At 39.3% G+C, this 23,237-nt stretch overlaps 2 protein-coding genes across 4 annotated transcripts in view; both read right to left on the bottom strand.

The window, feature by feature from the left end:
* The window catches only part of LOC310725516 (junctional adhesion molecule-like), a 52,205-nt gene that overhangs the window by 3,442 nt on the left and 25,526 nt on the right, over positions 1-23,237 (bottom strand). Inside the window, exons 1-3 of one of the 2 annotated variants that reach the window (XM_083540531.1) lie at positions 2,191-2,640; positions 1,570-1,914; positions 4-360 (exon numbers count right to left, since the gene is read on the bottom strand). In XM_083540531.1, coding sequence (XP_083396657.1) covers positions 4-360; positions 1,570-1,914; positions 2,191-2,239 — 751 coding nt within the window. In that variant the 5' untranslated portion in view covers positions 2,240-2,640. Of the gene's footprint in view, positions 1-3; positions 361-1,569; positions 1,915-2,190; positions 2,641-23,237 lie in introns of those variants that run through there. The other variant, XM_083540532.1, reaches the window with a different exon arrangement.
* LOC310725463 (uncharacterized protein) overlaps positions 9,490-23,237 on the bottom strand; it is a 58,476-nt gene continuing 44,728 nt past the window's right edge. Inside the window, exons 1-17 of one of the 2 annotated variants that reach the window (XM_083540450.1) lie at positions 15,707-15,947; positions 15,293-15,394; positions 15,108-15,200; positions 14,928-15,020; positions 14,761-14,835; positions 13,513-13,608; positions 12,603-12,698; positions 12,344-12,448; positions 12,144-12,245; positions 11,848-11,961; positions 11,307-11,393; positions 11,082-11,165; positions 10,870-10,962; positions 10,310-10,408; positions 10,093-10,111; positions 9,940-9,982; positions 9,490-9,646 (exon numbers count right to left, since the gene is read on the bottom strand). In XM_083540450.1, coding sequence (XP_083396576.1) covers positions 9,602-9,646; positions 9,940-9,982; positions 10,093-10,111; positions 10,310-10,408; positions 10,870-10,962; positions 11,082-11,165; positions 11,307-11,393; positions 11,848-11,961; positions 12,144-12,245; positions 12,344-12,448; positions 12,603-12,698; positions 13,513-13,608; positions 14,761-14,835; positions 14,928-15,020; positions 15,108-15,200; positions 15,293-15,394; positions 15,707-15,788 — 1,428 coding nt within the window. In that variant the 5' untranslated portion in view covers positions 15,789-15,947 and the 3' untranslated portion in view covers positions 9,490-9,601. Of the gene's footprint in view, positions 9,647-9,939; positions 9,983-10,092; positions 10,112-10,309; positions 10,409-10,869; positions 10,963-11,081; positions 11,166-11,306; positions 11,394-11,847; positions 11,962-12,143; positions 12,246-12,343; positions 12,449-12,602; positions 12,699-13,512; positions 13,609-14,760; positions 14,836-14,927; positions 15,021-15,107; positions 15,201-15,292; positions 15,395-15,706; positions 15,948-23,237 lie in introns of those variants that run through there. The other variant, XM_083540449.1, reaches the window with a different exon arrangement.

The raw sequence follows: 23,237 nt of genomic DNA, 5'->3' as shown, positions 1-23,237 counted from the left end.
TACCTACACCTTGCAGCACCACAGTGGTCCTTGCTGACATGCCACTAGTATGGACCTCACATGTGAATTCTCCTTTATCTTCCATATTTACATCCTTCAGCTTTAGTGAGAAGTTTCCTTTAGAGATTTCAGAGGAAAATAAATCAACTCTTCCTTGATAACTCTCATGTGAGGAGTCGGGGAAGATTTCACTGTTTTGATAAAGCAGGACAAGGATGCCTTGGTCGCCATCTGTCTTCTTCCAGGTCACTTCTTTAATCTCACTGACTGGTACATTAGAATCTACAGAGCAGTTCAGTATGACATCCTCACCCTTATGGGCAAAGACAGCATGGTCTGCCCCTTTCACCACAAAATGCTCTACAATGACACAAAGGTATAAAAACAATAAATACTAAGCTTAGTGTGCAGATTTTGAGGTTATTTCACTAGATTGGAAAAAAAAATGAATAAGAATTAATAACATGATGCTGGATGCTCCCGTTCTGTCACTCTATAAATATGCTGATTAGCTTGTGTCTTTATCAGGAATAAAGTGTAAGATCCTGTCTTGTGAATGCAACTTAAGACCCATCCTGACCATTTCACTAAGAACTACTGTTATTTCTGAAGATAACTCTGTGCTCAGCTGAACATGGTTTGCTTTTATAAATTAAACCTCATTAAAACATTTTTATTTGACTTGGAATAACTTTGAACAGAAGTATAAAAAAGGTACTTTGACCAGGTACATTACCTACACCATGCAGCACCACAGTGGTCCTTGCTGACATGTCACTAGTGTGGACCTCACGCTGCCCCTGTCACCACAAAATGCTCTGCAAGGACATGGACAAAGTTATAATAACAGTAAATATAAAGCGTAGAGCTGGAGAAGGTGGAGGAGTTCAGGTACCTAGAGTCAACAGTGCAAAGTAATGGAGAGTGTGTTAGAGAAGTAAAGAAAAGAGTGCAGGCAGGGTGGAGTGGGTGGAGAAGAGTGACAGGAGTGATTTGTGATAGTAGGGTATCAGCGAGAATGAAAGGGAAAGTTTATAGGACTGTGGTGAGACCTGCGATGTTGTATGGATTAGAGACAGTGGCATTGAGTAAAAGACAGGAGGTGGAGCTGGAAGTAGCAGAGCTGAAGATGTTAAGGTTTTCGTTGGGAGTGACGCGGATGGACAGGATTAGAAATTAGTTTATTAGAGGGACAGCGCATGTAGGATGTTTTGGTGACAAGGTGAGGGAGGCGGGATTGAGATGGTTTGGACATGTGCAGAGGAGGGACATGAATTATATTGGTAGAAGAATGCTGAGGATGGAGCCACCAGGTAGGAGGAAAAGAGGAAGGCAATGGAGGAGGTTTATGGATGTGGTGAGGGAAGACATGCAGGTATTTGGTGTGAAAGAGGCAGATGTAGAGGACAGGGTGGTATGGAGACGGATGATCCGCTGTGGCGACCCCTAATAGGAGCAGCCGAAAGAAGATAATGATCAAGTGTAGTAGTGGATTTGACGTGAATCATAAAATGACGAACATATTGGTACAAATTATGCATTCTAAATGTTTTACTTTACATTACTTACTGATCTCTTTCATTTCCATTATCACCTCACCAGTGTCCTGGGTTGTGTTGACTTGACATCTATAAACTCCAGCATTTTCTTTAACTACATTTTTCAGTAAGATGGAGAAATTCCCTTTTGAGACCTCATCTGGGAAAAAATCAGTTTTGTCACTAAACACTTGAGTCTGGAGATCTGGTCTGCTTTTTCCTTGCTGGAAGAGGCTCACTACAGAATCTGTATCCGTCTTTCTCCATTCCACCTGGAGATCTTCTAACGGCAGTGAACTTTCAATAAAGCATTGCAGGAGCACTGATCCTCCAAGCTGAGCCACAAGTGAATCTGAGGGGCCATGGACTCGAAGAGCTGCATTAATACCAAAGTAAACAAGAAACAGGCATGTAGAGAAACAAAGAATTTGTCCAGAGTTTCTATTGTTTTCCTTTAGATTAATTGGGGCAAACAAAGCTACAGTGATTTACAAGAATTAATCAGTCAAATTAAACGTACAAATTTCTAGACCTAATGTATTTCAGTTATAACAAAGATCAAATCATATAATGCAAACAAAATAGTATACATTTACTCAGCAGTTTTTACATCATGAGTAATTTAATAATGTAAGCTATAAAAAAGTCTTACCTTTATGTCCAACAGCATAGACAAACATTAACAACACTGAGAAATACATGTTGCTCCCAGTTTATTCTTCGTGTATCAGTGTGATGGTATAGATATTTTAATAAAAGTTATTTATTACAAGGTAAGCAGGAGATCAGAAACGGTTCCTCAATGCACATAACGGAATTACGCAAAACACAGTATGAAAAGACATTACATAAATTCCAACTAGTAATCAGAGCAACAAAAAATCCGAAAAACATTCCTTAATCCAATACCAGATCAGAATCCAAAAACCAGTGCAATAACACAAAAAAAAGCAAAGCAAAGTAACAGACAAGCGGATTCGGTCTCGGTAAACATGGAAGGTAAATAAGATCAAGTTTCGTTTTAAAAAGAGAAGTTGAAACTCCAGAACCAAACTACAGAGAAAAGGGTAATTTTCCGTTCTCAATGGATGCACGGAAAGGAAAAAAAGACGTTTCCGTTATATATATATATATATATATATATATATATATATATATATATATATATATATATATATATATATATATAAATAAATAAATAAAAATTAATTTATGTCCCACATTCAAACACTTATAAAACATTTTTCTTTATTGGTTTGCTCAATCTTTCAAATAATTCTTATTTACAGTGAAATGTAATACTAGAATATACAGGGAGACTCTAAAAAGAATAATTTAAAAGACTGATCAAACCTATAAAAGCAAATGTTTAATGGTTGTTAAATATGGAACATGATTAAAAATGCACTAATGTGTGGAGTGATTTTGCCTTTACTTTTCTTAAAAACTGTACAGTAAAATTACTTAAATGAAAAAATGTTTAATGAGTGTTTGAATACGGTGATTGAAATGCACTGATTTTTATGTTTCTTAAACACTGTACAGTAAAACAACCTGAAAATGAATTCAGTGATAGTCAGGGTCACTCGGAGTAAAGAGCAGTTGAATGAATTAGCAAAAATTTAAAGGACGGTAAAATAAAGGTGATTTTTCTTTTAGATTTTACTGTATAGTCTAAAACACTATAGTGTAAAGATGTTTTAAAAGTGTTTTAATATGGGCCTTGATTTTTTTATATATATTTACACCACAAACAACAAATTGTATTATTTGTGCTTTGATAAAAAAAAAAAAAAATGTATTGCTATTTTACAGAAGCGCATTGAATTCACAAAGAAAAAATAATTCACAGCAAGGATCTCATAATTATGACTTCCTAAGTCATAATTAGGAGATACTAAGTCATAATTAGGAGATATTAAGTCATAATTAGGAGATCCTTGCTGTGAATTTCTTTTTCTTTGTGAATGCAATGCACTTCCGTACTATTTTATGTATTTTAGATTTTTTTTAAATAACTGAAACGCCTTTCTGAAGCGTCTTTACATCTATTTTGACTCCCACCACGTGTATTGTCAAAATGCGACTGGCTTAACCGCAGTAATCGAGTTAACTGCGAGACCTAATACGAGTCTTTTTTTTAACATACGGTAGGTTTAAATAGATAATGTGACAGTAAAGTTACCAGTCTAAAAATCTACTCAAGTAAAAGTAAAAAGTAGCTCATTTAAGGAGCTTATTTAGTGTAAATTAAAATAAAAAACTTAAGTAAAAATTGACAGTTACTTTTTTTACAGGAGGGGTGGGGTGGAGGACTCCAGTGTACTTCAAAAAGGACAAGGGCATATCAATCTTAAACTAGTTGTTTTTAAATTAAAGGAACACCTTTAAAAATTAAAGTGCAATTTTTGTGCAAGTTTTGAAGTGGGCTTGTATGAGGTGTTAATGCTTTGCCAGTGTATCTACAGTATTTACTATGTTAACATACGTAGTTAAAATCATTGGCATTATAAACTGAGTAGAAAAAACAATTCTCACCAAAAGTGTGTGATTGGTTATAGAGTAATGCTCAAATCTAATGCAACATCAGCAGATCTACTCTAAAATATTTACACCACTAAAATAACACTTATTTTAAAATATAACATTTATTTCATATGACCCCCTAAATCACAACACTTTTCCCCCCAGTCCCCGTTCATTTCCAACCCCGGTGCTAACCAACATTATCAATGTCACACAGTGATGCAACGCAAGAGTACAACATTTATTGAATTTAAAGATACAAGTATCAATAACTGCACTCAAAATTCTTGCACAGGTTTAATGACAAGTAATTATACGCTGCCAGTTCAGTCGCCTTTGGCAAACACAGCATATACTGCATAATAAAGTTGTTGCCTTTCTTGCACTTGAAGTCAAAATGGTCAGTTAAATATTTTAAGTCCAGGGGTTTGTTTCATAATATTTTAACAACATTTAGCTCTCAGCTGGGTCGTATCACTGGTGTCCACAGGCACCACTAGGGTTTCTGGGCTCCTTGTGGCCCCAAGGCCCCATCCCCCAATTATCTGATATTTTTGCCACATGTAACAACAATCATTCTAAATAAGCATAATAATTATTGTGTATTCAGTAAGAGACAATAAAGAACTAAATTTAAACAGTTTATTAAAATAACAAATTATGCATACTGTAGCAATTGACACCATTGTATGGTCTCCCATACACAAACAACACTGTCCGGATTATTTAATTAGAGTGATAATATGATAATAAGAGTGAATAATAAGTTTTTTACAACAGCAGCTCCAGAGGAAATGTGGACATTAGCTTAAGCAGCGACAAGATCATTGAATTAGTGATTTAAACTTGAGAACTAAACAATTACTTTTTGTGAAACATTTAAATTGGTTTTATAAATGAGTTTCTCCAAATAATTTAAATGAAGCAACTCGACTGATTTATTATCACAACAATCTTATTATTATTACTACAACACATTTCATAAACAATGTACATTTTGATTGATTCCATACAGAAAGCTGTTCCAAGGCTTTCAAAACATTTATACATCACTAGTTTTATTGCTGCTTGGTGATTTTCTGTATTTTCTCAAGGTCAATGCTGCTGTATTACTATTGTTCAATTGTATGGAAAAATATCGATCTTTTTAAATTACTGTTTTAACCAGTGGATCAACATTGGAGTGAGTAACTATTTTATTTTCATTAAAACAGCTTCATACAGGCTGGATCTTCAGAACCTTAACACAAAACAGGGAACATAAAGCACCTTTTTTGAAAAACTGTGAGATTAGCTGACTTTCTCCTCTTTTTCAAGTTTTTCTTATCTATGATTTTTCATTCTTGCATTTTGCATCAACTTGCACGACGAGTTGAAATCAGAGCTGCTCTCTAAAGGGCTGCACATGCGCAGTAGTTTTCAGGGTGCGATTTTCCCACCCTTGCATTATTTCATTTATTTTATTTTTCATTTTTTTACTTAGTTATGGATATGATTTTAAATATAGTAAAGTACAAAATTTGTAACAAAACATACTTAAATAAAAGTTGAATTGCAAATTTTAAAAACTAAAGAAATTTACACAAAAACGCTACTCAATTACAGTAATGCAAGTAAATGTAATTTGTTACTTTCCACCTCTGTGTATATATGTATATATTTGGGGTTTAATGGTACGCAAAATTCATGGTTCAGTACGTACCTCAGTTTTTAAGTCACGGTTTGGTTAAATTTCGGTACAGTTGGGGGAAGAAATGCAAAACAAAATAGCTTTTTTTAATAACACAGTTTAATATTATTAACATTTGGGATCAACATTTGAACAGTTTACATTTTTAAAAGAAATGTAAATAAAATGCCTGCTTGTTTAAATATATAAAATAATATTTTATATAAAATAAAAAAAATCATTAGATTTAATAAACAATTAGATTGCCAAAAATTTAATTATTTAAATAAAATTAATTAACAGAAAAATAAAATAAAATTGTCTACATTTGTTAGACCACATTTGGTTAATAGAAATTTGTGTGTGTGAACGTCTCTAGGTTACGTATGTAACCCTAGTTCCCTGAGGGAACGAAAAGCTTTGGGAACGTGCCTGAGTGTTCATGCTCTGAATAAGGTGTGTAATCAGTCAAAAATTGGACGCTGGCCATCACCGATGAGGTGACATCACGACCAGGAGTATAAAACACATATGAGAGAAGCAAGAGACAGCTTCTGTAAGGGAGAAGAAAGCGCTGCAGGGACGCTGGAGGTGTGGCACAGAGACGCAGCGTCTCGAGACCTAGAGACGTTCCCTTTCAGGAACTCGAGCGACGTGTCCAATCACTCCAGACTGACCAGTCCCTGCCCAGTGTTTATGTGACCACAGCTAGAGGAGGACCGAGGGGCCAGGAGTGGCACTGCGGTCCAGGTTATAGAACCGCACAAAGGTCAGTGGGGCGGACCAACCCGCAGCGTCACATATGTCTTGAAGGGGAACTCCAGAGGACCAAGACTTAGAGGCAGCCACACTCCGGGTGGAGTAAGCTCTGACCCCGAAGTGACCGGGGAGATCAGAGGACTCATAAGACGACGTGATAGCGTCAACGATCCACCTGCTCAAAGTCTGCTTATTAGCAGGCAGGCCTCTCTTGGGAGGGCCGTAGCAGACGAACAGCTGGTGGGACATTCTCGAAGGGGCCCATCCTGCGGACGTAAGTGTCCAGAGCCTGCACCGGGCAGAGCCGGTTGAGCTTCTCCTGGTCTAGGGCCTGGAACGGAGGAGGATAGAATGCCTGTAGTCTAACAGGCCGTGGGACGACCAAGGGCACCTTGGGGATGTAACCCGTACAGGGGTAAAGGAGGGCACCAGCCATACCTGGGGTAAACTCCAGGAAGGAGGGGGCCACAGACAAGGCCTGCTGGTCCCCTACTCTTTTTATAGAGCAGATGGCCATCAAGAACGCGGTTTTGATAGAAGGGTGCTTCCAAGATGCCTCGGCTAGAGGCTCAAAGGGGGGCTCAGAAAGGGCCCCCAAAACGATGGCCAGGTCCCACCCAGGCACTCTAGGCCATACCGGGGCCTCAGCCTCCGGGTGAACCAACTGGGCAGTGGACTGGATCCAGCTGGTGGCGTGCACACCACGCGAAGAACAGGCGCCAACTGGTGGCATACGACCTCCTAGTGGAGGGAGTTCTGGAGTGGAGAATGGTCTCTATCACCTCGGTGGAGAGACCAGAACCTCGGAGCCGTGCTTCCTCAGGGGCCACAGCCACAGCCTCCACAGCTCTGGGTGGGGTGAAATACGGCACTCCCTAGCTGAGAATGGAGGTCCCTCCTCAGAGGAAATTCCCACGGAGGGTGCCACCATGTTCGCGAACCATGGTTTGCGCGGCCACCTTGGAGCTACCAGGAGGAGACTGACTCCATCCCGGCAAACTCTCTCCAGAACTCCCGGAAGCAGCGTGACACGAGCAGACAGGGGGGAAAGTGTACAGACGCAGCCTCAGCCACGCCTGAGACATGGCATTCAGCCCCAGAGGGGCTGGAGGCGTAAGGAAGAACCAGAGGGGACAGTGCGACGTCTCTCGAGACACGAACAGATCCACCTGGGCTCTTCTGAATTTCTCACAAACCTGCTCCACCACATCGGGGGGGAGCCACCATTCCCCGTGCCTCAACCCCTGCCTCGAGAGGGCGTCTGCTGCTTCGTTCAACCGGCCTGGGACGTAAACTGCCCTCACAGAGAGGAGTTTCCTCCGGGCCCTAAAAAGGACCTGGGACACATCTGGGAGAGCTTTCCAAGCTCCAAGAAAATGCTTTAGGGATATCAGCCTCTCGTGACTGACCTCCGGAATGCCCAGAGCCCAGGCAGCACCCTGAGATGGCTCTAGGGGAGGCGAGATCTCCTAGACCACAGCGATGCCGGGTGGAGACCAAGAAGAGAGCTTGCTGGAGCTGGCCGTGCCCTGAAGCACTGAGGGTGGCAGGGTTAGCGGACCAGGACAGGGCGGGCACCGGAAAAAGTGGTGCGACACGCCCCTCCACAGCCAGATCCCCAGAAAGTTCCGTGTCAGGAGCTTTTCGCCGAAGCCTTTCTGTTGGAGATGACAGCATTCAGATCTGTCACCTCACGAGGCTTCGACGCCGAGCGATGCGCAGGATTCCTCACAGAGGGAGAGCAAGTCGCGACACTGCGTTTCTAAATCTCCCGATGGGAGACGGAGGGCTGCGGCTGGGGCTGAGCCCGCCGAGCAGCCCCCTGTGAACGGCGTGGGAGGTAACGCTGGAATGCTGCCACCTGTTTCTTATTTTCCTGAAACCTCTCGAACACCGAATGTACGGAATCGCCGAAAAGGCCAGAAGGAGTCAGCGGAGCATCCAGCAATACAACCCTGTCCCTATCAGACATGTCTGACAGTGTGAGCCACAGGTGCCTTTCTGTGGACACCAGGGCAGCCATAGACCGGCCAATAGCCCTAGCGGTCTCCTTAGTGGCTCTGAGAGCCAGATCTGCCGTACGGCGCAGCTCATCAAAACGGCCGTCCACGGCACCCCCCACATCCAATTCACGCAGCAGGTCAGCCTGATATGCCTGCAACACCGCCATGGTGCACTTTTTTCTGACAGACACACAATATGACAAACAATGTCACACAAACACACAGAGCGCTTTCTGAAAACACAGAAGCTGCCGCTGGCTTCTCTCATATGTGTTTTATACTCCTTGTCATGACGTCACCTCATCGGTGACGGCCAGCGTCCAATTTTTGACTGATTACACACGTTATTCAGACACATCTTCTAATTAATCATATTGAGAAAAATGTATATCTTATTTGTTTTTATTATTTAACAGATATAACTGGAGCATAAAAGCTGATGCATGAGTGGAAATTCAGCAAACACGTTTCTTAAATAGAACAAAAATGAGATACCTGTTTGCTTAAATATTTTTTAATCTGCAAAACTGATGCTCAACTTGAGTCGAAAGCTTAATTGCTTGAGAAACAGTCACATGCTAGTATTGTTTATTAATATATAATGTATGGTCAGGGAACCAAACCCAGCCATTAGGGTTGCACAAGCCAGTGCACTCTTAGTGCTGTTTCCAAGCCCGGATAAATGGGGAGGTTTGCGTTATGAAGGGCATCCAGCGTAAAAACATGTGCCAAATCAAAATATGCAGATCACAAATACGGATGATCCGCTGTGGTGACCCCTAATGTATATCATCTAATACACTGATGATATATACATTTTAAACATAAAAAAGCCATATAAAATAGATCGCAGGCCAAGTTAAGGCAAATAGCTGCAATTAAATGATTTCAACTTATGTGTAGATCTTTTAAGGCAGCATGTCAACATGTCGGTTACACTAAAGTAACAACCAGATGTTTCTTTAATACAGACCCTGTTGATCATGTGCTGTAAAAACTCAAAGGAAGATTTTATAAGAGACACAAACAATCATCTCACAAAGCATAAGGGATGATATTTCTGGGATTTTATAGTGGGGTGTCTATATTTTACAGATCACCACAAATCAGTCAGGGTTCGGAATATTCTCATGGAGAGCCTTCATTTCAACCTGCACGAACAAAGAATTCACACAAGTAAATACAGTCTGAATGGTAAGATGGTAACTTATTTTATATTTATTTGTATGAATAAACATACAAACAAAATAATAAAAGTAATAATAATAATGATAATAACAATAATAAATATTATTGTTATCATCATAATTATTATTATTTTTATTATTATTATTATTATTATTATTATTATTATTATTATTATTATTATTATTATTATTATCATTATTATTAGCTAAGAATGTTATATGGGGTTTAGCCATTGTAGGCCCTTAGACTTTCATACCTCGAGTCCTGGTCTTCCTGTATCTTTAAAAAGATATAGTGCTCTGTTGAAAACAAAAACAGACTTGTGAAAGATTTGTCATACAGAATTCGGAACCCTGCTGGAAATTTATTCAAAATTAGCAATTATTAGCAATAATAAAAATGGGCTTACCCGTCCTTGTATCTCATCCCTGAAAAGCACAGTTTCAGACAGAATGCGTAGGAATTCAGAACAGTTAAACATGTTTTTTTAGAATACCAGTTAATAAATCCTGGCTGTACACATTTTGCCCCATGCATTTTAAAACTAGTTATTAAATTACCAAGGAAATGCAAGTGGCGTTTATAAAATATGTATAGAGTCAAGTTATATTCCAGACAGTACTTACAGGCATCATAGATCTGCAAGGTGAGCCAAGCAAAGACAAACACTGTTTCAAGGGGTAAAACTATCACACGGAGATCTTCTATAGTCCGTGCTCCTTTCTCTAGAGACAGTTAAATCTCATTTTTAGTATAAATCAAGGCAAAATATAAACCGATACACAATGTTATGCTAGAATAATAAAATATATTTATATATAATGAATGCAGAATATAGGACCATGAGACACCAATAGCAAGTTTGCAGGAAAATGCAAGACTTCATGTCCAATGCTCTGTGTCCATATTTTGAACTATTGTCGGTTTTTTTTTAACATGAACTACAATTAAACTGTGTTTAGAAATTCTTAATCTGCTAATAAGCCTTTGGTGTAAATCGGGCAAAAACACTGCACTGATATAAAATTGTAAAGCATAATGTATATACTGATATATAAGCGTGTAGCATAACTATTTTTGCGTGCATTTTCTTTTTTTGAGTATATATATTTTCTTGCATTATAATATTTAACAGAATGATTTATCAAACCACATTTCTGCTGTTTATGTTGGAATTTTACATTACCTGCTTTTAGAATCAGTTCTGTGGCAAGGAAAATTGCATTTAAAGCACTAAGACCTACAGCTCCAAACATGTAGACCATAATGTGAAAGACCTCTGTAATTCAGAATAAGATGGATGACAGATAAGGTAAATATAATAAATGAATTATAACATCATAAACCTAGAAAGCATACATAATTAATAATCCCTCATTTATTTATTATGAGACTCACCAGGTAAATGTTTGGGATGTTTGAACAAACACATTACTGGCAAAACAGAGAGCAGTGGCATCAGAGCCAAAAATCCAGCACGTTCTGCAATCATCATTGAAATATAATATATTACTCAGATTAAAACAGATGAAAGTTTTTCTCATCATTCATTTCTCAGTTCATTTTAATGTGGGGTAAATCAGATGCATGTGAGATCTAGTAAATGAAAATTATATACTGTACCTTTTATTTGCAAGATGTATGCATAATAAAAGCTTATTGTGACATATGTAGTGAATAATAATGCAGTAATGAGAGTACAGCATAAATCTGAAAAAAAATATATATAAATAAAATAATTTATGTAATTAATATAATTAATTAGACCAGATGAACTTTATTTTTTCCTAATGTTGGGCCATTCTGTCTTATTGCTTTTATTGCATTGAATTACATCAACTATTATTGACCTTATTGTACATACAGTAACTGTGCAAGAAACAAACAAGAATATACTATCAGGGAGAAGTAAAAGAACTTGAAAACTAAAACCAAAAACAAGAAGGAAAAAAATGGTCCTTTAAATAAATGTAATTAATTGTTAACAGTTTTCTTATCACCAATTATGAGTCATGAATGAGCTATTCAGGTGGTGATGTACACAAAGTTTCTGTTTATTCTACAGTTTGCATTCATCAATCTGGAACTAATCTCATAAGAGTGAGATAAACAATACATTATTAGGGATGGAATAAAAGTCTATGTATATAAATATCACACTTACATCCTATTTTCCTCCATTGTGAGCAGCATCCATGTCCACGGTGACAACGCAATATATAAATTATTACTAGCCATGCACATATAACTGATCCAACCAGAAATGGAATTGCGCATCCTTAAAAGTGAGTACAAAAATTGTTAGCACATACAAGACAAACACAATACATTTTAATAATTAATACATTTATAATGAATATTTATTTAATACATTTTTCTTCTTTATGAAATAAATATTCATTAAATATATATATATTTATGCACTTTCCTTTTTTTTTGTCTTGTGCTGTAAGTACTTACCTTTAACAAAACTGTTAATTGTAACAGAGTAAATTATATAAGATACTATTTCATAGGCACAGTATACAGCCAATAAAATAGATGAGAAAGTGATATGCACACCTGCAACAACAAGATAAACACTGTACTAATATGCAAGAGGAATCACACGTCATTTTCAGTTTAGAATGAATTATTCATATAAAAGTTATGCTTCTTACATGAAAAAGGTTTTTCTAGATAAAGGTGCCTTTGTAGAGAGAGTGCAAAAATAATCCCAGCAGTTAAAGTTGGCAGTACCAAAACTACCTGAATCTCAAAGTCATCTAAAAATTCCAAGAGATTTTCATCATTGTGCAGAAGATCAAACAAATATTTTAAAAGAGTTGAACTGTAGTAATTATATAAATATATAGGGTATGACAGTAAATACTGTAGTCTTTCTGATATATTATTAAAGCATTGTATAACTGTACTCACAGTTCACATTGGGACTGAGACTGATACCGAGTGCCAACAATATTGCTTTTAATGCTTCTAGACACATAGTCAGATGCATCCGCAAATCATAAACAGCTGTAACACAATGTGGGACAATTTTCAATATTTCATATAAATTTTATTTTTGATATATTTATCTTGCAGGAATATATCACACAATATTGGGTAATATCTGACATATTACTGAATGTTTTCTGGATGTCTCTAGATCTGACTTTTTACCATCAATATTGGTTGTTTAATACAGGCAAGACGCAGAATTTACATTGCTTTTGACCTGTTTATCCAGGGAGTCTGTGAATGCCTCTTTTGCACATCCATCCATCTATCCATCCATCCATCCATCCATCCATCCATCCATCCATCCATCCATCTCTCTCTCTCTCTCTCTCTCTCTCTCTCTCTCTCTCTCTCTCTCTCTCTCTCTCTATCTATCTATCTATCTATCTATCTATCTATCTATCTATCTATCTATCTATCTATCGACATTAGTGTTATGTATTTCATGACAGTCCGCAAACAAGGATGGCATTAATTCTAACCAATTTTTCCAAAAGAAAATTGAAATCACAAAAAGAAAAACGGTATTACTTAAACTATTACACATATATAAAAATGCTTCTAAATGTTTAAGCTGAAAATTCATCTTAAAGCAGCTTTCCCTGAGCCCACAGGAGGATCTGGCATGCCAGCTTGTACAGGAGGATTAAGACTCATGTACTAGTAATACGTTTGCAATAATTTTACCAAAACTGTATCAATAAATGAGTTAATTAAAAACATGCAGAGGTAAAGATTGTTTACAAAAAATCATATTGGAAAAAAATCCATCTTAGTAATTAAAGTATTGACATATACAAAGAATTTACAAAGTATGTTTTTTTGTTACCTACTACAACAGCACAGATGACAATCACCACTGCTGTGGCTGTTAGAAAGGCATTCAATTTTTCATCTATGGTCTGTATCTGGCCATTAAACAAATCTAAATGAAAGATAGAATAAGAAAATAGGTTAATTTACACATTTTGTACAAATTTAACACGTGTTTGCAAAATTAAATGTGAATAGTGATGGAGTAGATCTTTAGGCAGGAACGAACAATGGGGTGTTGAGGAAGAACTGGTTTCCAGAATAACCCCAAGTTTTTATGCACTGCACTCTTAATTCTATTTGATTGCTGTATAGCATATGTGACAGCCAAAGAGCAAGTGACTCTTAGAGCTGTGCCCCCTCACGCTGGAGGTGTAATGGAGAACCAGAGGGGACAGTGTGATGTCTCTTGAGTCAAACAGGTCTACCAGAGCCCTGCCAAATCTCTCCCAGATCTGCTCCACCACTTTAGGGTGGAGCCACCATTTTCTGGGCTCAGCCCTTGCCTTGATGACCCAGAATGTATGCTACACTCAAGGAGAGCAGCTTACCCTGGGCCCACAGGAGGATCTGGCATGCCAGCTTGTACAGGAGGCATTAGCGCAGACCCCCCTGGTGGTTGATGTAAGAGACCACTGAGGTGTTATCCAAACCGATCAACACATGATGACCTCTGAGGTCTGACAGGGAATGCTTCAAAGCTAGAAGCACGTCCAGGCAATTGATGTGCCACAGCAGGGGCCCTCCCCATAGACCTTATGACCACTCCCCAATCTGTGAGGGATGCGTCCGTCCTCAGAGGAAAAGAAGCTTGCAAACAAGCGCTGGACCAAGCAGGTGAGGCAAGAGAAAGGGACAAGCCCATCTCGAAACCTTCTGCAAGGTCCATCTGTGAGCCCCTGAAACTAGCGTGGCCACAACTGTGAGGAGCATGGGCACCCTACTGTAAGAGTGACCACTGAGAGAGGAGCAACGTACACACAGCCGGAAAGTGTTCTTAGATTTTATGCTTGCCTTAATTAATATTTTTTTCCAGGTCTGAAAAAAGTGAGAGCCATCAGGAGAAAGAAACTCAAGAAGTGAGAGATATCAGGAGGAATAAATGTAAGGAGTGAGAGACATTAGTTGGCATAAACTTGAGGAGTGAGTTACATTAAGAGAAGAAAAACCTAAGGTGTGAGAGACATCAGGAGGAATTGCTAGAAGGAAGGCTAATGTCTGGAAAGAGCATGAATGTCAGTATCAATTTTTTTGTTTCACTTACATGAACATGCACCCAATATTAAACTTGAATGGTAAAGTGGAAAGGCCAAATTCTTTGTCACTTTTTGTAAAAACTCTAAAATAAAAACAAAATGTTTACATACATATTCACTGTATACATGTCATATATCTCAATGTATAATTAAAATAAGTTTGATTTTGGCTTACGTGGAAATCTGTCAAAATACGAAGAGGTTTTCATCAGCACGATGATTCTCATGATACTGACAGTTGAACAAATGATAACTTCCAGGATAAACCCTATAAGGAATGAAACAAACCACACCAGAGATAGGAAATTAATCTGAGCTGAAATCATAACTGTTAAAACATAGAGAAAAGACTTACCTTCTGTTGACCACAAGCAGAAAGCAACAAACATGCAGATGTTCGGAGAGAGGATCAGAGAAATGTGAATTATCATGGCCTTTTTGGTAGAATCTGAAAAAAAAAGAAAAAAAATATATATAGTAAAACGTCTATTCACAAAATTTTTTTTAATAATCATAATGGATAAATGGTACTCTGGGTACCTCTCTCTCTCAGTAGTTTAATGCTAGGACCACAAAATCCTACTGCCAGCAACAGTCCAATCAAGCAAAACACCAAGATTAGTATATGGAGAGCAGAGAAACCTGTAGCAATTAGACATAAATAATAAACAATTAGGGACTAAACAGAATCACATTTTTATTTAGTAATTATGAGAATCATGTGTAGAACTGTTCACAGTGAAGTTCATAAAGTATGATAATGGTTGTGACCTTTTTGACTTTTGCTACATTGGTTGCTTAAGTTGGATTTTAGGCAGACCTAGACCTAGGTTATTTTACTAGATTGAAATATGTTTAGCTGAACATGTTTTGCTTTGATCACTTAAACCTCATTAAATTATTTTCATTTAATTTGGAAGATCATACAGATGTATAAGTGACCAGGTACATTACCTACACCATGCAGTACCACAGTGGTCCTTGCTGACATGTCACTAGTGTGGACCTCACATGTGAATTCTCCTTTATCTTCCATCTTTACATCCTTCAACTGTAGTGAGAAGTTTCCTTTAGAGATTTCAGAGAAAAAGAAATCAACTCTTCCCTGATAACTCTCATGTGAGGAATCTGGGAATATTTCACTGTTTTGATAAAGCAGGACAAGGATATTATTTATACATTTACAGAGTTCTTTTTTTTTCTTTTTTTTTTACAGCAGGGGTGGAGTGAAGGACTATTTAATATTTTTTTTTAATTAAAGGAACCCCTTTACAAATTGAATTGCAATTTTGCAAGTGGGCTTGCATGAGGTATTAATGCCTTGTCAGTGTATCTACAGTATCTATTATGTTAACATTCATAGCTAAATTTGATATAAAAGTATATACCTCATATACCTATTTACATTTAAACAGGTGGTGATTTTAATAGACTTATTGTCGTTATAATCTAGGTAGAAAAAACAAGTCATATTCTGCTACAGATAAAACAAAAGTATAATAATAAAATAAAAGCTTTATTTTATTTGCAAGAAAGCACGCAAAAAGACCCCCCAAAAAACCCACTACGGTTCATGACTTGTGTCTAATGCAAGTTTTGCACTTTCACAGCAACCCCCCCCCCCCCCCAAAAAAAACAAAAAAAAACAAAAAAAACAAACAAAACAAAACAAAAAAACCCTGTTATAATGTCATTTATGATAATGAAAGAAATCACAAATGCAGATTGAAAATTCAGACAGTGAGCTCACACATTGAACAACTCTTTTCTCACCAAAAGTGTGTGATTGGTTATAGAGTAATGCCCAAATCTAATGCAACATCAGCAGATCTACTCAAAAATATATACCACTGAAAAAGCACTTCATTTGTTTTATATGACCCCTAAATCATGAAACTTTTTCCCCCAGTCCCCGTTCATTTCCAACCCCGGTGCTAACCAACATTATCAATGTCACACAGTGATGCAACAGTCCAACAATTATTTAAAGATACAAGTATCAATATTTGAGCTCAAGATGCTTGCACAGGTTTAATGACAAGTAATTATAAGCTGGCAGTTCAGTCACCTTTGGCAAACACAGCATCTTCTTCTTCTTTCGGCTGCTCCCATTAGGGGTCGCCACAGCGGATCATCCGTCTCCATACCACCCTGTCCTCTACATCTGCCTCTTTCACACCAACTACCTGCATGTCTTTCCTCACCACATCCATGAACCTCCTCCTTGGCCTTCCTATTTTCCTCCTACCTGGTGGCTCCATCTTCAGCATTTTTCTACCAATATAATTAATTTCCCTTCTCTGCACATGTCCAAACCATCTCAATCTCGCCTCCCTTACCTTGTCACCAAAACATCCTACATGTGCTGTCCCTCTAATAAACTCATTTCTAATCTTGTCCATCCGCGTCACTCCCAACGAAAACCTTAACATCTTCAGCTCTGCTACCTCCAGCTCCACCTCCTGTCTTTTATTTAATGCCACTGTCTCTAATCCATACAACATCGCAGGTCTCACCACAGTCCTATAAACTTTCCCTTTTATTCTTGCAGATACACTACTATCACAAATCACTCCTGTCACTCTTCTCCACCCACTCCACCCTGCCTGCACTCTTTTCTTTACTTCTCTAACACACTCTCCATTACTTTGCACTGTTGACCCAAGGTACCTGAACTCCTCCACCTTCTCCACCTCTTCTCCCTGCAACCGTATCACTCCACTGCCCTCCCTCTCATTCACACACATGTACTCTGTCTTACTCCTACTGACTTTCATTCCCCTTCTCTCCAGCGCATATCTCCACCTCTCCAGGCTCTTCTCAACCTGCTCTCTACTCTCACCACAAATCACAATATCATCTGCAAACATCATAGTCTAGGGAGACTCCTGTCTGACCTCGTCCATCAACCTGTCAATCACCACTGCAAACAGGAAAGGGCTCAGGGCCGATCCTTGATGCAGTCCAACCTTTACCCTGAACCAGTCTGTCGTACCTACTGCACACTTCACTGCCGTCACACTGTCCTCATACATGTCCTGCACCACCCTCACATACTTCTCTGACACACCTGACTTCCTCATACAATACCACAACTCCTCTCTCGGCACCCTGTCGTACGCTTTCTCTAAATCCACAAATACACAATGCAATTCCTTCTGTCCTTCTCTATACTTCTCCATCAACATCCTCAAAGCAAATAAGGCATCTGTGGTGCTCTTCCTCGGCATGAAACTATGCTTTTGCTCACAGATGGTCACCTCTTCTCTCAGCCTGGCTTCCACTAATCTTTCCCATAACTTCATGGTGTGACGGATCAACTTAATTCCCCTGTAGTTACTGCAGGTCTGCACATCTCCCTTATGCTTAAAGATCGGTACCAGCACACTTCTTCTCCATTCCTCAGGCATCCTTTCCCATTCCAGAATCCTGTTAAACAATCTGGTTAAAAACTCCACTGCCATCTCTCCTAAACATCTCAACGCTTCTACCGGTATGTCATCTGGTCCAACCGACTTTCCATTCTTCATCCTCTTAATCGCTGCTCTTACTTCCTCTTTACTAATCCTATCTACATCCTGCTTCACCAACTCCACATCCTCCAACCTTCTCTCTCTCTGATTTTCCTCATTCATCAGCTGCTCAAAATACTCCCTCCATCTTCTCAACACACTCTCCTCACTAGTCAACACATTTCCCTCTCCATCCTTTATTGCTCTAACTTGCAGTACATCCTTCCCAGCTCGGTCCCTCTGCCTGGCCAATCGGTATAAATCCTTTTCTCCTTTCTCAGTGTCCAACCTCTTATACAGCTCCTCATATGCCTTTTCCTTGGCTTTCGCCACATCCCTTTTTACCTGCTGCCGCATCTCCTTGTACTCCTGCCTACTTTTCTCATCACTCTGTCGATCCCACTTCTGTTTTGCCAACCTCTTTCCCCTAATGCTCTCCTGCACTTCCTCATTCCACCACCATGTCTCCTTGTCTTGCTTTCTATTTCCAGATGTCACACCAAGTACTTTTCTAGCTGCCTCCCTCATCACTCCTGCAGTAGTTGCCCAATCATCCGGCAGCTCATCACCACCACCAAGCCCCTGTCTGACCTCTTCCCTGAACCTCACACTACACTCTTCCTTCTTCAGTTTCCACCATCTTATTCTTCTTTCAATCCTTACTTTCCTCCTCTTCTTCTTCGCCTCCAAAACCATCCTACAGACCACCATCCGATGCTGTCTAGCTACACTGTGCCCCGCCAACACATTACAGTCTCCAATCTCCTTCAGGTTTCATCTCCTACACAGAACATAATCCACCTGTGTGCACCTTCCTCCACTCTTATACATCACCCTATGATCCTCCTTCTTCTTAAAATACGTGTTCACCACTGCCATTTCCATCCTTTTAGCAAAATCTACCACCCATCACCTCCTCATCACCTTTGTTCCCTTCACCTACATGCCCATTAAAGTCTGCCCCAATCACCAATCGTTCTTTCCTAGGTACACCATCTACCACTTCATCTAATTCACTCCAGAATCTTTCCTTCTCCTCCATCTTACAGCCAACTTGTGGAGCATAGGCGCTGATGACAATTATCATCATCCCTTCAACTTCCACCTTCACGATCATCACCCTATCAGAAACTCTCTTCACCTCCACTGCACTCTTACTGTACTCTTCCTTCAGAATCACCCCTACACCATTTCTCTTCCCATCCACACCATGATAAAACAGTTTAAACCCACCTCCAATGTTCCTGGCCTTACTCCCTTTCCACTTGGTCTCCTGAACACACAGCATATATACTCCACCCTCACATACTTCTCTGACACACCTGACTTCCTCATACAATACCACAACTCCTCTCTCGGCACCCTGTCGTACGCTTTCTCTAAATCCACAAATACACAATGCAATTCCTTCTGTCCTTCTCTATACTTCTCCATCAACATCCTCAAAGCAAATAAGGCATCTGTGGTGCTCTTCCTCGGCATGAAACTATACTTTTGCTCACAGATGGTCACCTCTTCTCTCAGCCTGGCTTCCACTAATCTTTCCCATAACTTCATGGTGTGACGGATCAACTTAATTCCCCTGTAGTTACTGCAGGTCTGCACATCTCCCTTATGCTTAAAGATCGGTACCAGCACACTTCTTCTCCATTCCTCAGGCATCCTTTCCCATTCCAGAATCCTGTTAAACAATCTGGTTAAAAACTCCACTGCCATCTCTCCTAAACATCTCAACGCTTCTACCGGTATGTCATCTGGTCCAACCGACTTTCCATTCTTCATCCTCTTAATCGCTGCTCTTACTTCCTCTTTACTAATCCTATCTACATCCTGCTTCACCAACTCCACATCCTCCAACCTTCTCTCTCTCTGATTTTCCTCATTCATCAGCTGCTCAAAATACTCCCTCCATCTTCTCAACACACTCTCCTCACTAGTCAACACATTTCCCTCTCCATCCTTTATTGCTCTAACTTGCAGTACATCCTTCCCAGCTCGGTCCCTCTGCCTGGCCAATCGGTATAAATCCTTTTCTCCTTTCTCAGTGTCCAACCTCTTATACAGCTCCTCATATGCCTTTTTACTTGGCTTTCGCCACATCCCTTTTTACCTGCTGCCGCATCTCCTTGTACTCCTGCCTACTTTTCTCATCACTCTGTCGATCCCACTTCTGTTTTGCCAACCTCTTTCCCCTAATGCTCTCCTGCACTTCCTCATTCCACCACCATGTCTCCTTGTCTTGCTTTCTATTTCCAGATGTCACACCAAGTACTTTTCTAGCTGCCTCCCTCATCACTCCTGCAGTAGTTGCCCAATCATCCGGCAGCTCATCACCACCACCAAGCCCCTGTCTGACCTCTTCCCTGAACCTCACACTACACTCTTCCTTCTTCAGTTTCCACCATCTTATTCTTCTTTCAATCCTTACTTTCCTCCTCTTCTTCTTCGCCTCCAAAACCATCCTACAGACCACCATCCGATGCTGTCTAGCTACACTGTGCCCCGCCAACACATTACAGTCTCCAATCTCCTTCAGGTTTCATCTCCTACACAGAACATAATCCACCTGTGTGCACCTTCCTCCACTCTTATACATCACCCTATGATCCTCCTTCTTCTTAAAATACGTGTTCACCACTGCCATTTCCATCCTTTTAGCAAAATCTACCACCCATCACCTCCTCATCACCTTTGTTCCCTTCACCTACATGCCCATTAAAGTCTGCCCCAATCACCAATCGTTCTTTCCTAGGTACACCATCTACCACTTCATCTAATTCACTCCAGAATCTTTCCTTCTCCTCCATCTTACAGCCAACTTGTGGAGCATAGGCGCTGATGACAATTATCATCATCCCCTCAACTTCCACCTTCACGATCATCACCCTATCAGAAACTCTCTTCACCTCCACTGCACTCTTACTGTACTCTTCCTTCAGAATCACCCCTACACCATTTCTCTTCCCATCCACACCATGATAAAACAGTTTAAACCCACCTCCAATGTTCCTGGCCTTACTCCCTTTCCACTTGGTCTCCTGAACACACAGCATATATACCTTTCTCCTTTCCATCATATCAGCTACCTCTCTCCCTTTACCCGTCATAGTACCAACATTTAAAGTACCAACCCGAACCTCTACTCTCCTACACTGCTCCTTCTCCTGCCGTCTCTGTAGACGTCTTCCTCCTCTCCTTCTCCTCCTTCGGCCAACAGTAGCCCAATTTCCACCGGTACCCTGTCGGCTAACGTTACCTGTGGCGGTCGTTGTTAACCCGGGCCTCGACCGATCCGGTATGAAATTCTCATTTGTGATCCACATATTTGATTTGGCACATGTTTTACGCTGGATGCCCTTCCTAACGCAACCCTCCCCATTTACCCGGGCTTGGGACCGGCACTAAGAGTGCACTGGCTTGTGCCCCCCTAATGGCTGGGTTTTTGGCAAACACAGCATATACTGCATAATAAAGCTGTTGCCCTTCTTGCACTTGAAGTCAAAATAAGCGGTTAAATATTGTATGTCCAGGGGTTTGTTTCATAATCATTTAACAACATTTAGCTCTCAGCTGGGTCATATCACTGGTGTCCACCAACACCACTAGTGTTTCTGGGCTCCTTGTGGCCCCAAGGCCCCATCCCCCAATTATCTGACATTTTTGCCACATGTAACAACAATCATTATAAATAAGCATAATAATTATTGTGTATTCAGTAAGAGACAATAAAGAACTAAATTTGAACAGTTCATTAAATTAACTGAAATGATGCATACTGTATACAGTCGAGCAATTGACACTATTGTATGGTCTCTCATACACAAACAACACTGTCTGGATTATTTAATTATAGTGATAATATGATGATTTATTTTAATTTAAATAAACCAACTTTTTTTTTCCCAATTAATTTAAATAAACTAACTCAAACCCAGCGAGTAGGTTTTCACAAGCCAGTGCACTTTTAGTGCGGGTCCCAAGCCCGGATAAATGGGAGGGTTGCGTTAGGAAGGGCAACCAGCATAAAAATTTGCCAAATCAAATATGTGGATCACGAACCAGAATTTCATACCGGATTGGTCGAGGCCCGGGTTTCCAATGACCGCCACATTTATCGTCAACCAACAGGGTACCAGTGGAAATTGGGATATATATATATTATAGTACATATATATATATTATAGTACATACATACATATATATTATAGTACATACATATATATATATATATATATATATATATATATATATATATATATATATATATATATATATATATATACACATATATATATATATATATATATATATATATATATATACGTATATATATATATATATATATATATATATATATATATATATATATATATATATATATATATATATATATATATATACAGTGAGGAAAATAAGTATTTAAACACCCTGCTATTTTGCAAGTTCTCCCACTTAGAAATCATAGAGAGGTCTGAAATTGTCATCATAGGTGCATGTCCACTGTGAGAGACATAATCTAAAAAAAAAAAAAATCCAGAAATCACAATATATGATTTTTAAACTATTTATTTGTATGATACAGCTGCAAATAAGTATTTGAACACCTGTCTATCAGCTAGAATTCTGACCCTCAAAGACCTGTTAGTCTGCCTTTAAAATGTCCACCTCCACCACATTTTATTATCCTAAATTAGATGCACCTGTTTGAGGTCATTAGCTGCATAAAGACACCTGTCCACCCCATACAATCAGTAAGAATCCAACTACTAACATGGCCAAGACCAAAGAGCTGTCCAAAGACACTAGAGACAAAATTGTACACCTCCACAAGGCTGGAAAGGGCTACGGGGAAATTGCCAAGCAGCTTGGTGGAAAAAGGTCCACTGTTGGAGCAATAATTAGAAAATGGAAGAAGCTAAACATGACTGTCAATCTCCCTCGGACTGGAGCTCCATGCAAGATCTCACCTCGTG

The sequence above is a fragment of the Silurus aristotelis genome (assembly GCF_946808225.1).
Source record: "Silurus aristotelis genome assembly, chromosome: 4".
NCBI lineage: Eukaryota > Metazoa > Chordata > Actinopteri > Siluriformes > Siluridae > Silurus > Silurus aristotelis.
Note: the sequence above shows the minus strand (reverse complement) of the source record. Positions and strands in the feature narration are given on the sequence as shown.